The sequence below is a fragment of the Bubalus bubalis genome, chromosome 22 (genome assembly GCF_019923935.1).
Source record: "Bubalus bubalis isolate 160015118507 breed Murrah chromosome 22, NDDB_SH_1, whole genome shotgun sequence".
In the NCBI taxonomy this organism is placed as follows: Eukaryota; Metazoa; Chordata; class Mammalia; order Artiodactyla; family Bovidae; genus Bubalus; species Bubalus bubalis.
In genome coordinates this window covers 28,899,892-28,915,721 of record NC_059178.1, presented here as the reverse complement: position 1 = coordinate 28,915,721, position 15,830 = coordinate 28,899,892, and the positions used below count along the sequence as shown (strand labels likewise).

The 15,830-nt window shown below is 42.2% G+C and overlaps 1 protein-coding gene across 13 annotated transcripts in view; it reads left to right on the top strand.

The window, feature by feature from the left end:
- TMEM241 (transmembrane protein 241) overlaps positions 1 to 15,830 on the top strand; it is a 123,513-nt gene that overhangs the window by 5,173 nt on the left and 102,510 nt on the right. For all 13 annotated transcript variants that reach the window (XM_025273115.3, XM_025273114.3, XM_025273118.3 and 10 more), the window contains exons 3-4: positions 810 to 856; positions 6,508 to 6,585. In XM_025273115.3, the coding sequence (XP_025128900.2) occupies positions 810 to 856; positions 6,508 to 6,585 (125 nt within the window). The remainder of the gene's footprint in view (positions 1 to 809; positions 857 to 6,507; positions 6,586 to 15,830) is intronic.

Below are 15,830 nucleotides of genomic sequence, written 5' to 3'. Positions count from 1 at the left end.
ACAGAAGGCAGTGAATTTTTAGGTAAACTGTGCAATAGATAAAGTGGATACTCCGAGAAAACTGACTGTGTCCAGGGGTTTGTCATTTTCTCTGGAGTTGCCACAGTTACAGCATGGCACTTCCAAGGTCTGGGAATGCTGAGAGGGATCAGCTGTCCACAGTATCTGGCCCAGCTGTTGTGTGTTCCACTTTGTTCCATCCGCAGCTGAGAGGTGGTCAGACTTCTGGTGACCCTAGGGAAAGCAGCTCCCCTCACCCCCTTGTTAAAAATTTTACTGGAGTATAGTTGTTTTACAATGTTGTATTAGGTTCATTTGTACAGTGAAGTCATTGAGTTATACATATGCTCATTCTTGTTCAGCTTCTTTTTTTCGTATAGGTTATCATAGAATACTGAGTAGAGTTCCCTGTGCTCTATAGTAGGTCCTTGCTGGTTGTCTATTTCGTATATATGTATATGTTAATCCCAAGCCCTGATTTATTCCTCTTCCACAGGTTTTCTTTTCAATATCTGTAAGTCTGTCTCTGTTTTATAAGTTCATTTGTCATTAAAAAAAAATACATTCCACATATGAGTGATAGCATATGATACTCGTATCTCTGTCTGACTTCACTTAGCCCCTCTCTTTAGTATAAACTGGAAGGTCATTGTTTTTCCCCACTGTGTGATTTTTTGGGGGAGGAATAAAAAAGGCCTTTTTGAAACTTGAGTGTATTTATGTTTCTTTAGTAGGGATTTCCTTGATTATATGGTCTATCAATTCTCTATAATTTGAAAATGTCCATTAATTTGATATTTGTTTTTCAGTATGTCCTGTCTGTCTTGAAATTTACCTACCCTACATTATTCCAAGGGTGAGTATCTTTTATATATATTTGTAGGAAATGTCCAACTAGCATTATTAAAATATTTTTAATGACTACATAGATTTTTCATTAGATAGACATACTGTAATTTATTTAGTCCTTCTGTTAATGGCATTTAAATTGTGCCCCCTTTGGGGGGTATAAACACAACAATGTTACTAGGGTTTTAGTATTTTCTTATTAATTTAATGAATTCTTCCTATTTTAAGGATGTCAACAACTTTTTTGTCATATTTATTGAAATTTGTTTTTTTTTAATTTATTCTTTGCCATTTCATTTTGTTTAAAATTATTTTGATTATTTGGACTTTTTAAGTGACATTATAGACAATTCATTGTTTGAACATAGGAATGAAGCAGCAGAGAGAAGCACAGATGAATCCAGAATGTGGTTTTGTAAACTGAGGGATGCTATTAGAAAGAAGACAGAACATGGTGTAGACTCAGGTCAATAGAGTAGATACTGTAGCAACGGCATGGAGTGCTTTGGTGTTCACATTTCCCTCTTTTAGCTTAACCACCTGCCCCCCAGCTTTTTAAAAAAATATATTTCCCTCTTTTACCTTAACCACCCGCCCCCCCAGCTTTTTAAAAAAATATTTTATTTTTATATTGATTGTTTCTTTTGTGATAGCTACCATTGCTTTTAGGGGCTTCCCAGGTGGCACTAGTGGTAAAGAACCTGCCTGCCAATGCAGGAGCCATAGAGATGCAGGTTTGATCCCTGGGTCAGGAAGATTCCCCTGGAGGAGAGCATAGCAACCCACTCCAGTATTCTTGCCTGGGAAATCCCATGGACAGAGGAGCCTGGTGGGCTACAGTCCATGGGGTCATGACTGAAGTGATTTAGCATGCACCATATATTTATTCTTCTCATCACTATATCATATAGATAGTCACCTATATGTCACTAAAACTTTTTCCAATTCTTAATTATTATCTGTTTATTTTAGTGTATGGCTCAATGTGAAGAAATCATTCTCCTCCTCATGGTTTTTATTTATGCTAGCCCCACTTATTATATTTTGTTATATAATCCTTCATTTTGCTTTTAGGTTGTTAACTTCATATGTAAGGTCATTTTCCTAGGGTCTATTTTTGAGCAATTATTTGTCAACTTTTATGGAAAGGGGCTAATGCTAAATTGTTTTCATTATTATAGCATTTAAATATGTGGTAGAGCACACCATCCCTCATTCTCCTCTTCTGTTTTTTTTTTAAAGTATCACAAATGGATACAGAGAAGCAGGGATAGACATCTTAATATCAATCAAGGTTGAAATCAGGACAAAAAGCATTAAGTAAACAAAGAAATATGTGTTACAATGCTAAGCAATGCAGTTCAAAATGAAAAGACGCATTGTAACGCTAGAGCATGGAGTTCAAAGTGCAAATGAAATAGGGATGAATATCTGTCAACCAAACAACAGAGCATCATCTTTTGTCAAATAAAAATGGCAAGAATATCAGGGATAAATAAAAACATTCTACTAATAGGAGACAAACTTACTACTATTTTTCCCATGACAAATCAATTGGACAAACAAAAAACTAGAAAAAAAAAAATCTCATCAATAGTGCAATTAATAAATATCAGACTCAGTATCTTGAAAATAGAGATTATGCCCCCTTTTAAAATGCCCATAGAATATTCACCATGAATAAAGCATCAATTATTTCCTAAAGAGTCGCAATTATACAATCCCAGTGCAGTAAAACTAGATCTCTACCTCAAAAACATGGAGAAGGAAATGGCAACCCACTCCAGTGTTCTTGCCTGGAGAATCCCAGGGACGGGGGAGCCTGGTGGGCTGCCGTCTATGGGGTCGCACAGAGTCGGACACGACTGAAGCGACTTAGCGACTTAGCGACCTCAAAAACAAAAGTCCTACCTACAAAGGGCTTTTGAACACATAAAAAGATATTCTTCCTTCATGAGAAAATATAATTTTATACTATGTTGAGATATATTTTTACTAACAAGATTTGAAAAATAAAATTTTAAAATTTGATAATATAGTGTTGACGAGGATATAGAAAGCAGGTAGGTGCTGTAGGGATTTTCCTGGTGGTCCAGTGGTTAAGACTGGCTTCCTGTGCAGGAGGTGTGGGTTTGATCCCTGGTTGGGGAGATAAGATTCCATATGCCTCTTGGCCAAAAAGCCAAAACCTGAAAAAACAGGATCAATATTGTAACAAATTTAATAAACACTTTAAAAATGGTCCACAGCAAAACAAACAATAAAAAACAGCAGGTACTCTCATGCTCTCATACATTGATTATAGGTGGAAAACTGTTGATGTTGATAATTGGCACAATGTCAGTGATTGGCATTTTGGTAGAATATAGCAATATGGCAATGGTTTGAATCCTTCAATCCAGCAATTCCACTTCTGGGAATCTACCCGACAGATTTATTTGCATTTATGGAAACAAAATATGTGCAGAGATATACATGTGAAACATTGCAGCCATTGGTGACAAGCATTTTTAATCAGCCTAATTTTCATCTATATAGAATCAATTAAATAAATTATATTGTATTCCTCGTGGAATACCATTCAAACGTTAAAAAAAAGTAAGGAAACTCTTGTGTATTGAAAAGGAGAGATCTTCAAGATCTTGTTTGGGGAACAAGAGAAAGTCCAAAACAGTGTAGTACACTACCACCTTCTAGAAATGTGTGTATGTTTTCCTCATTTAAAAAAAAAGATTGGGAATTCCCTGATGGTCCAGTGGTTAAAACTGTGTCTTCCAATGCAGGGGGTGCAGGTTTGATCCCTGGTCATGGAGCTAAGACCCCCATATGCTTCCTGGCCAAAACATAAAACAGAGGCAATATTGTAACAAATCTAATAAAGACTTTAAAAATAGTCCACATCCAAAAAAATCTTAAAAAGGTGAAGACCCTAGTAAGAGTGGTTACCATAGGGAAAGATGGACATGGTGCAGATAGCAGACAGGGAAGGGGAGAAGATTTATCATCACTTACTGTTTTATGTTTTTGAATTTTTTGTTCCTTATCATATTATCACCAATATGTTGTTTCGGGTGAACTTTACAATCACTGTCAAGTTTCTCTATAGTAGTTCATAGCAAAACTTTAAAAGATATCACCCATGATTGTATATGTTTTGGTCAATAAAGCTGGGATATTGTTTTCTCCTTTTCCGACCCTGATTGTTCTTTCACTTCTGTCCAGGTCAAGGGACTTAGGGAATTTAGGTGGGAAAGGATGTTGTCACCTAAATTGCTTTTTACCCTCCTCCTCTGTGGGCTTCCCCCATGGCTCAGTGGTAAAGAATCCACCTGCCAATAGGCGACGCAGGTACGAAGGTTTGATCCCTAGGTCAAGAAGATCCCTTGGAGAGGGAAAGGGCAACCCCGTCCAGTATTCTTGCCTGGGAAATCCCATGGACAGAGGAGCCTGGCCAGCTACAGTCCATGGGGTGGCATAATAGTTAGACACGACTGAGCAGTTCAACAACAAGAAGCTTTGCTGGAGTGACTGTCTCTCACCTGTGAACCATTGTCCATTCTGGGCCTCCTGCTTTGGACAGGCATCTGCTCAGATTTGTTGGGTTGGCCAAAAAGCCCATTTGGGTTTTCATACCGTTGCATGGGAAACCCGAATGAAGTTTTTGGCCAACCCAATACTTTCTCTAGGAAAACTTACCCAGCTCCCTAGACTAGATCAATTGCTCCCTGCTAGAGTGTTTTGTGCTACCTGGTACTGTTCCCCTTAGGACTTTATCACACCTTATTGTATTTACTGGTTCATTCACTTACTTCCCACTGCACTAGGGTTTCTCAACCTCAGCACTATTGATGTTTTGACCTGGTTAACTCTTCTGAGAGGCTGTCCAACGTGTTACAAGGTGTTTGGCAGCATCCTGGCTTCTACTTATCAGATGTCAGTAGCAATGCTTCCCCCACCCCCAGCTGTGACAACCAAAAATGTCTCCAGATACTGCCAAGTGTCCCCTGGGGGGAAAATCCACACGATCGAGATCCACTGCTCTAGACCAAGCTGTTGGAGGACACAACCCCATGTATTTCCATGCTGCCTGGTGGAGTCATGGAAGGCTCCACAAGGAAGACATAAAACCTGGATCTTATAGGATGGGCAGGTGTCCTCCAACACAGAGGAGATGGGAAGACTTTATGGGTCAAGAGGACCACATGTGCAGACTCTAAGAAGTGTAAAATAACCTGGCACATTGCCGAGGTTGTGGCCAGTTCAGTGTAGCTGGAATGTGGCTGCCACTGGCAGATGAACAGGAGCTGACCCTGGGGAGGGGCGGCTGCAAGTCCTGGGAGGCTTGTGTGTCCCATGCAAGTGACTTTGTCCTTTAGACCTGGGGTTCTCCACTGTCATGTCCCAACGCGTGGATGTGTTGTAATCACCTCTGGAGGTGAGGTGTGTCAAGTCATAACTAAAAATAAGGTTTTGAAATTGATGAATGACTCACCAAAAATAGAGTAAAAGCAGTTACTACAGAATGGGATAAAGTCATGCCTATAGTACCTGTCACACATTTGGCGCTCAGTCATGTCTGACTCTGCGATCCCATGGACTGTAGCTAGCCAGCATCCTCTGTCCATGGAATTCTCCAGGCAAGAATGTTGGAGTGGATTGCTATTCCCTTCTCCAGGGGATCTTCCTGACCTAGAGATTGAACCTGGGTCTCCAGCATTGCAGGCAGCTTCCTTACTGTCTGAGCCACCAGGGAAGCCTCTATAATACCCGTCATTCATTTGGCGTTTTGCTGTGCTTTTTGTAGTGGGAGGGGAGGGGTGTTTATTTTGTCACCTGTGCCCCCCGCCTGAACTTAGCACTAGAGGAAATGTGTCTCCTGAGACATGTCCCCAGGCATGTTGGTGTAGCAAGGGGGCTGAGAGCTGCTGCCTGTGACATCAGAAGGAATCAACTGTTCCTAAAACAAGTGAGAAGCACAATTAGCTTTGCATTTTAGAACAAACCCTTTGGCTGCATCGTGGAAAATGGATGGTGCAGGGCAACCCTGGAGACAGAGGGGACCTGTTAAGGAACTGATGCTGTGGTTTAGAGGTGGGATGATGGGAGGTTGAATTAGGCAGAGGGATGGAAGGGAAGGCTTCAGGTTTCAGAGCTGTTATGGGGGTAAAGTCAGTAGGATTTTGTAAGTAGATGAGGGAGGTGATGGCAGAGGAGGGCTAGGATGACATCTAGGTTTCCAGTTTGGCTGATTAGGAATAGTAGGAGGATGGCCAGGATGGGAAAGGGGAAATTCCAGATTATGTTTTATCATCAGGAGCTTGGGGTCGGTGTCAGGATGGCTGCATCCTGTGAGAAGGGGGGTTTGGGACTCACCAGTGCAAGGTCATGGAGACGTGCTGGCTGTGGGTGAGACTGTTCAGGAAAAGTCTAGAATAAAAAGAGGAGATGGTCAGTGTCAGCAGGGAATGGTACAGCTCGACTTGGAAATAGCAGAGGTTGAGAAGGACAGGTCTAGAGCTGGGGTGATGATTCAGAGAAAGTGGTAGAAAAGAGTTGTAAGAATGCTCAGAGATGTATAGTTGTCAGTCAACACATCTGTGGGGGTGAACCATGAGACCGTGGCACTCTTAAATTCACCTTGGCCCTTTTCCTTTTCAGGTGGCAGACACTGGTTGGTGGACTTTTGCTTCATGTGTCATGGAAACTGGGCTGGGTGGAGATCAACAGCCGTTCAAGGTAGAATTGCCTCTTCTGTGCTTCATTCATGATTCATACCCTGCTTCCTTGTATGTTATTTGTATTGCATGGTGTTACATTGGGAAATACTCATGTTTATTTGAGTTGTATGATCTCTTAATTCCCTTCTAATCTTGAGATTCAATGGCTTTATAGTCAAGTAGAACTCAAATAGAGTTTTCCTGGTTAATGCCACTAATGTAATGTTAAAATAAATTGAGATATAAAAATTATAATGCCATATTAATTTGACTTTGTTTTAGATTATAGGATCACTATGAGTAAGTTATTAAATCAACTTTAAATTGGGGGGATACATTTTTTATTTTGAAATTATTTCCTGCTTGCTATGCTAAGTCACTTCAGTCGTGTCCGACTCTGTGTGACCCATAGACGGCAGCCCACCAGGCTCCCCCGTCCCTGGGATTCTCCAGGCAAGAACACTGGAGTGGGTTACCATTTCCTTCTCCAATGCATGAAAGTGAAAAGTGAAAGTGAAGTCGCTCAGTCGTGTCCGACTCTTAGCGACCCCATGGACTGCAGCCAACCAGGCTCCTCCATCCATGGGATTTTCCAGGCAAGAGTACTGGAGTGGGGTGCCACTGCCTTCTCCGTATTTCCTGCTTACAAAACAGTTAAAAGTGGTATAAAGAGGTCCCATACTCTTTATTCAGATTTCCCAATTATTATTTTACCTTGCTTCTATTATCATTTTCTCTTGATATATACATATATATATATATACAGTAATTTTTTCTGAATTATTTGAAAGTAAATAGTAGATTTTCTTTAATTCTAAATTGCTGAGTGTGTATTTCTTAAGAGTAAGGACTTTCTCTTACATGACTTCAGTAGTTATCAAAATGAGGAAATTAACACTGATACAATACTATTATCTCATCTGTAGACCAATATTTATTTTGCCAGTTTCCTTAATAATATTCTTTATAACCCTCTCCACAAAAATTCTGATCCAAGGTCCAATTCAGTCACACATTGTTGTTATGATTCTATTAAGACCGCTTTTCAAATAGATTTAAAAGCAATGTCAAAGACCATGACATTTTTCAGCCAAAATGATCATCTGAATTGGCTATGTGAATCATAGATAAATCCTCATAGGTAAAAACTCATGATTCTTTGAGAACATCATGCCTCACCTAAAATGATGTGAAAATGAAAAGAAAATGAAGTTAAGATTTACATAAATTAGGTAAATATCCCAGTTGAATGATCAGGCCAAGTCATTTGCCTTGTGGTCCGAGTTATCTGCCCAACTTCTCCATGAAGATAAACTGCTTCCTTGCTAAGTCACCCCTTGGCTTAGCATTCTGGAGAAGCTTTGGGAATGAGAGCAGTATAAATATTAATAATTTTGGCTTCTCCTGAAAACATACAACTGGAGAGCAAAATACTGGTCTGAAGAGGTTTGACAAGGGTGAGGCCCTGGGAACTTGGGTGTGGATTAATTTCCCTGACCCTATTACATCATAGTTCATATTCTGAAAGAATATCCCACATGAGATGCTTAACTAATCTGAAGGAATAGTTCATTAAGTCATACTCTTGCATTTCCATGGTAGAGTGTTCTCTACTTGATAAAACACAGAGACTTCTGGGATTTCATAGGTGATATTGAACACATGTCTTAAACTCTGTTATTATGGTGGATAGTTCAGTGAGAACTGGGTCTCCATTTAAATAAATGTGGGCCCTGAATTCAAAAGCATGTGATAGTTCTGTGATTTAGTTAAATAATAAAGCATTTGGACTCTGAATAGTTGAATGTATTCCTCCACAGAAGCAAGAGAATTGGCTGTCAGATTTTGGACTAGGGTCTACCAGGGCTGATCAACATGGGTCTTCCACTCTTACAGCATTCCTGACTATGATTAACTTGTAGTTTCTGATGAGAATTATTTACTTGTTCATAATGGTCATTTAAACATTACCTAGGGATTCCCAGGTGGTACTAGTGGTAAAGAATCAGCCTGCCAGTGCAGGAGACTCAAGAGACATGGGTTCAATCCCTGGATTGGGAAGATCCCCTAGAGAAGGAAATGGCAACCCACTCCAGTACTCTTGCCTGGAGAATCCCATGGACAGAGGAACCTGGCCAGCTGCAGTCCATGGGGTTTCCAAGTCGAATGTGACTGAGCACAGGACTGGAAACATTACCTTACTCATATTTGCTTAAAAGCAATGCCATTGTTCATACTTAAACATTTTTTGGCATGTAAAAGATACATAACATAACATTTACTGTTTTAAAATAGTTTTAAAATATACAGTTCAGTGGCATTAAGTATGTTCACAATATTGTGCAACCATTACCACCATCCATTTCCAGAACTTTTTATCATTCTAAACAGAAACTCTGTATCCATTACATGATAGCTCTGGCATTAAAAAAAAAAAAAATCTTAAAAAATATAGCTACAGGACTTCCCTCATGATCTGGTAATTAAGACTCCATGGTTCCACTGTTGGGGGCATGGCCTCAATCCCTGGTGAGAGAACCAAGATCCCACATACCTCGAAGAATGGCAAAATAAAAAATAAGTAGATGACAGCTCCCCTCTCCCTCTACCCACCCCAGCCCCTGGTGAAGCTCTGTTATATTTTCTGTCTCTATGAATTTACCTACTCTGGGTACTTGTCCTTTTGTGACTGGTTTACTTCACTTGGCGTAATACCTACAAGCTTCATCTATGTTGAAGATTGTGTCAACATTTCCTTCCTTGTTAAGGCTTTTCGTTGTGTATATAGACCACATTTTGTTTTTATACCACATTGTATACCGCATTTGGTGTATCCATTTATCCGTCGATGGATTTCTTCATATTTTTATTGCTTGTTTTTGGAGGGGGAAGGGGAAAATAACTAGTAGAACTTAGTGAAGTCAAAGATACTCAAGATGCTTTCCTTGAAAGAGTGGTTCTCAACAGAGAAGTCTGAGACCCACGAGACACTGCTGCCCCTTGAACACACATGCTGCTAGATGTTACCCGTCTCAGAAGAGCCATCATCATATTTCTTTTTAGTCCCCTTGCTAAAACTCCCAGAGACTCTTTTCAGTTTTATCCCCTGGACTTCTTTGGTGGTTTAACAGCCACATACAAGATATCAGCCCAGTTAAGCTTCTTGGCAAAGATTCTAGTGTCTTAGTTTGTAATGGGTCTTGTGGTTGATAACGGGTGTCACAGCTCAGAATTTCCAGTCACCCCGGGCCCTGGGCAGAGGGGTGTTACCAGGTAGCAAGCGGCAGGGACCCAGGCCCAGGGCTCCTTCATGGGCTGGGCGGAACTGGGTTTGTGTTTGCCGTGGCTGCTGTTTCCTACCAGGCTTGGCTTTCTGATGATGTCAGTAGAGAACCAAAGTCCAGCTTTGCTGTGTGACTGGACTTGTTTGCTGTGTGACTGTGGACTTGTGCAGAGATAATGGAGGTTGGGCTCTACTCAGAAAGGAAACAACCCCAGGAGGACAGTTTGGAGTTCCCAGTGACATCATGGACATCCCCATCACCCATGGAGTGAAAGTGAAAGTCACTCAGTCGTGTCCAACTCTTTGTGACCCCGTGGACTATACAGTCCATAGAATTCTCCAGGTAAGAATACTGGAGTGGGTAGCCTTTCTCTTCTCCAGGGATCTTCCCAACCCAGGGATCAAACCCAGGTCTCCCACATTGTGGGCAGATTCTTTATCAGCTGAACCACAAGGGAAGCCCCTCACCCATGGACAGCGGGCCTCAAATTGGTCCTTCTTTTTTTTTACTTGGAGTATAATTGCTTTGCAATGTTGTGTTGGTTTCTGCTATACAACAATGTGAATCAGCCTTAAGTATACATATTATCCTCTCCCTCTTGAGCCTCCCTCCCACATCTCCCTCCTACCCCTCTAGGTCATCATAGAGCACTGGGCTGAACTCCCTGTGTTATATAGCAACTTCCTACTATCTATTTTACGCATGGTAAGCATATTGAAAAGCAGAGACATTACTTTGCCAACAAAGGTCTGTCTGGTCAAGGCTATGGTTTTCCCAGTGGTCATGTATGGATGTGAGAGTTGGACTGTGAAGAAAGTTGAGTGCCGAAGAATTGATGCTTTTGAGCTGTGGTGTTGGAGAAGACTCTTGAGAGTCCCTTGGACTGCAAGGAGATCCAACTAGTCCATTCTGAAGGAGATCAGCCCTGGGATTTCTTTGGAAGGAATGATGCTGAAGCTGAAACTCCAGTACTTTGGCCACCTCATGCGAAGAGTTGACTCATTGGAAAAGACTCTGATGCTGGGAGGGATTGGGGGCAGGAGGAGAAGGGGACGACAGAGGATGAGATGGCTTGATGGCATCACTGACTCGATGGACGTGAGTCTGAGTGAATTCCAGGAGTTGGTGATGGATAGGGAGGCCTGGCGTGCTGCGATTCATGGGGTCGCAAAGAGTCAGACCCGACTGAGCGACTGAATTGAACTGAACTGAACTGAAGTATATATATTTACCATGTGTATGGGCTTCCCAGGTGGCACTAGTGGTAAAGAACCTGCCTACCAATGCAGAAGACATAAAAGACATGGGTTCGATCCCTGGGTCAGGAAGATCCCCAGGAGTAGGACATGGCAACCCACTTGAGTATTCTTGCCTGGAGAATCCCATGGACGGAGGAGCCTGGTGGTCTATAGTCTAGTCTATAGGGTCACAAAGAGTAGGACACGACTAAAGTGACTTAGCATGCATGTACCATGTGTATATATTTCAATGCTACTCTCTCAATTCATCCCGCCCTCTGTAAATTGGTCTTTAATAGCCTATGCCATTGAGAGTTCATTTAAACTGTCCTTGTAGCCGGGAGTACAGGAGAATCCTAGATTCCCTCTCAAACAAGTCACAGAACCTAGCACCATGCTTCTTCCATTGCAGAGAGGCCATGACTGCTGTGTGGGTCAGCCTCTGGCCATGTCATGTACTGACTCCACCACCTGACCCAATGGAATTGTTCTTCTCCCAGGATGTTTGCCCAGCACCCAGTTGTTATCACCGGGTGCTGGATGATACCCTGGGAGGCTCTATCTTGGGAAAGATGGCACTGGTTTTGAGTCACAAGCTTGTCATTCTACAGTGGCTCCTGCTGTTGTCAAACCTTTGCAGAACATTGCAGTGATTTTTCTAGCAGATGTTGGAAGGCCTGAGCAGGAGCTTTCTGTATTTACAAAATGTGATCCTGAATGAACATTGTGACCTGTTTCGCTGACAACATTGTAGCACAGAGAGACCATGTCCTTCTGTTAGATTCTAGAACTGCTGCTGAGGACAGACTCAGTTGTAAATTCACTGGAGACGGTATTTTATTTAAATATTATTTCTTTATTTTGGCTGTAGCTTGGGGCATCCAGAATCTTAGTTCCCTGACCAGGGATTGAACCCATGACCCCTGTGATGGACGTGCACTTTCTTAACCACTGGATCATCAGGGAAATCTCTCACTGGAAACTTTAGATGTCATCTCATGGCTCCTGTGTTACCAGGCTGTATATTTAAATAAGAATATTTTGAGAGTAACCTTTAGCCTACTTGTCACTTTTTGTCCACTATGAGAAAAAAGTTTGACTCTCAAGGTTTTCAGTTAAGAGAAATTCTACGTTAGAAAAACAACAACCTGTGTCCTAATATCTTTGTGACCAGAGATTTCTAATAGATGAAGAAGCCCCCACCCCTTAATTTTCCACTGAGAGTCTTTGCTGGAAAACCTTAATGAATATCTTTGATAAAACCTGCAAATTAACTCAGCCCTGTCCGTAAAGAAATGAACAATGAGACAGCCAGCTAGGGTTGAGATTGTACTTCTTTTTAATTATTGATTATGTATTGGTTTTTCAATGAGCTAGCCCATCTTTGTCAAAGCTACTGGTGGTCCAAATTTCCCAAATAGTGTTGCAATGTATTGACATTTCGTTTTGAACGACTCGTAGTTTTCTAAAAAGTGATCTTTGCTCACGGAGGAAGGTTAGCACTCAGATTCATGTGTTTTTGATATTCTTCCCTGTTGTTTTTGCTCCAGAGGAATACTTTACACATATGCATATGTTGGAATTACTTTGGGGGAATAATAAAGCCAGCTTTCAAAACTTCCTCAGGAAATATGCTGCTGCTGCTAAGTCACTTCAGTCGAGTCCGACTCTGTGCGACCCCACAGACGGCAGCCCACCAGGCTCCCCCATCCCTGGGATTCTCCAGGCAAGAACACTGGAGTGGGTTGCCATTTCCATCTTCAATGCATGAAAGTGAAAAGGGAAAGTGAAGTCGCTCAGTCGTGTCCGACTCTTAGCGACTCCATGGACTATAGCCTACCAGACTCCTCCGTCCATGGGATTTTCCAGGCAAGAGTACTGGGGTGGGTTGCCATTGCCTTCTCCGCAGGAAATATGCTAAGAACCACCAAAAGAATAAAACAGGGAATAAAATCTGACTGGTGTTGGTCTGGTGATTGAGGTGGTACCTGGCGGGAGTCCAGGAGGCCAGTGATAGTAAAAGGACAAGATTTTTTTAAGTATCAGCTTTTGGGGGCTGCTTTTGGTCTTCATTACTGCACGTGGACTTTCTCTAGCTGTGACACATGGGCTTCTCATTTTGCTGGCTTCTCTTGCTGCAGAGCAAGGCCCTCTAGGGCCCTTGGTTTCAGAAGTTGTGGCATGTGGGCTTAGTTGCCCCACAGCATGTGAAATCTTCCTGGACCAGGGATTGAACCCGTGTCTTCTGCACTGGCAGATGGATTCTTAACCACTGAACCACCAGGGAAGTCCTCCTGAAGTATCAGCTTTTTTTGAAGTATCCTTCACAAATACAATTTAAAGTTATTCAGAGTATACAGTGGGGCTTCTCAGGTGGCTCAGTGGGTTAAGAATTCACCTGCCAATACAAGAGACACAGGAGACATGGGTTCAATCCCTAGGTGGGCAATATCCCCTGGAGTAGGAGATGGCAACCTGCTCCAGAATTCTTGCCTAGAGAATCCCATGGACAGAGGAGCCTGGTGGCCTACAGTCCATGGGGTTGCAAAGAGTTGGACATGACTGAGCAACTGAGCATGCACACGCACAAAGTATGCAGTGTGGTGATGTAATTATATATATATATATATATATATATACATATATATATACATGCATTGTGAAAGATTCCCACCTTGCAGTTAATAAAGGCATCTATCACCTCACTTATTTATTTATTTTGTGAGAACAGTTAAGTTTATTAGCAAATTTCAGTTACAGGGTACAATGTGAGCAATTGTAGTCACTGTATGATATATTAGATCCTCATAGAACACATTGTTCATTGTTCGCCAATAATCAATACACATTATTCACCTTGTAGCTGAAAGTTTGTGTCCTTTTATCAGGAGCTGTTCCTCCCACTCCCTAGCCACTGACAACTACTTTTCTACTCAGTTGCTATTAAGTTTGGCTTTCTAAAAAAAGGTGACCCATATAAGTGATACCATGCAGTATTGGTCTTTCTCTGGATGGGATTTTCTGACCTTTGACACTGCAGGCCACGCCCACACCACTCAGTGCAAAGGAATCTGCTGAACTCATTTATAATAGACTCCCCATGTGGCGCTGTCACTCCCAGTCCAGACGGCCCTTTCTGGCCTCTTAAATCCGTGGTATGAAATGTAAACATCCTTAGACTGTTATGTCTTGCACATTAACTTGGATTTGTAGTCCCTGGACCCTGTGCATGAGCAAGGTGCTTGTTTTCGTTCTCCCATCTATTAGAGATGAGATATGTACCTCTTCTATCCTGCCTCACTTCATATTTGGGGACCTCTGTCCATAGTGCTCAGTCATGTCCAACTCTTTGCGACCCCATGGACTGTAGCCCATAAGGCTCCTGTGTCCATGGAATTCTCCAGGCAAGAATACTGGAGCAGGTTGCCATCTCCTACTCCAGGGGATGTTCCCCACCTAGGGATTGAACAGATGAGTGCATTGCCATTTCCTACTCCGGGGGATCTTCCTGATCCAGGGATCAAACCTGCGTCTCCTGCATTGGCAGGCAGATTCTTTACCTCTGAGCCACCAGGGAAGCTCCCTGATATCTTGGTCAAGGGTTATTTTCAAGTTTGGAAACAGCTTTAGGGTCAGTAGGTGTCAGTATAACACAAGAGTTTTCAAGAATTCAGCTCAAGGATCCTGCCAGGCTCCCATGAACAGATAAACTGAGTGTTTTCAGAGAGCAGATGTTCCTTCAATAATGCATGCTCTATTTGAAAAACAAGTGATTTAATTTAATTAGCCTTCATCTCAATAACAACAGTTTTAAGATTCATGCCAACAGGCTATTGTTAGCTTCTTGCAAAATGCTTTATTCATCAGGGTTCTTAGGGACAGTAGAGTGTGCAGAAGCAGAAAGCAAAAAGTACACGATGCAAACAAGATGCAGCATTTGTGCTAATAAATCATGTAGGAAAACCTGTGTCACCACTCTTTTTAAAGCAGACCCCATTGCAAATAGTCCTTCAACAGAGTACAGTCTGCAATCTCTCTCAAAAGGAGTTGCTATGAGATCCCTCCTACACACACACACACACACACACACACACACACACACACACGCATGCATGCACTTCCTGGTTCAACAGCTCCCCAGAGGTCCTCAAACCACAGAGACTTCAGATTCCACAGGACCTTCTCAGGATTTAATCCTGTCTTGCCTCCTTTGGTAGAACAATGCAAGGGTAAACCAGCATAGGAGGCCCAGATGGTGCCACCTTATGAATTAAAGGTGGAGAGGAGGTGCTTCTTTGTTCCTAGTAGGCTGTTGAGTGTCTTGGAATCACGCAGTGTTGGAGCTGCCAAGGAGCATCTCCATCAGCTCAGGCTGCTGGCCTGAAAGACCGTGGGCTTAAACAACAGACATTAGACATTTATCTCTCACAGTTCTGGAGGCTGGGATGTCCAGGATCAAGTTGCCAGTGTGGTTGGGTTCTGGGGAAGGCATCTTCTGGGTTTATAGATGTTTGCTTTCTTGTTGGGCTGCTCTGGTGGCTCAGTGGTAAAGAATCTGCCTGCCAGTGCAGGAGACACAGGTTCAATCCCTGGGTTGGGAAGATCCCCTGGAGGAGGAATGGCAATTCACTCCAATATTCTTGGCTGGGAAATCCCATGGACAGAGGAATCTGGCAGGTTCCAGTCCATGGGGTCACAAAGAGTTAGAGACAACTTAACAACTGAGCGCACATGCATGCATA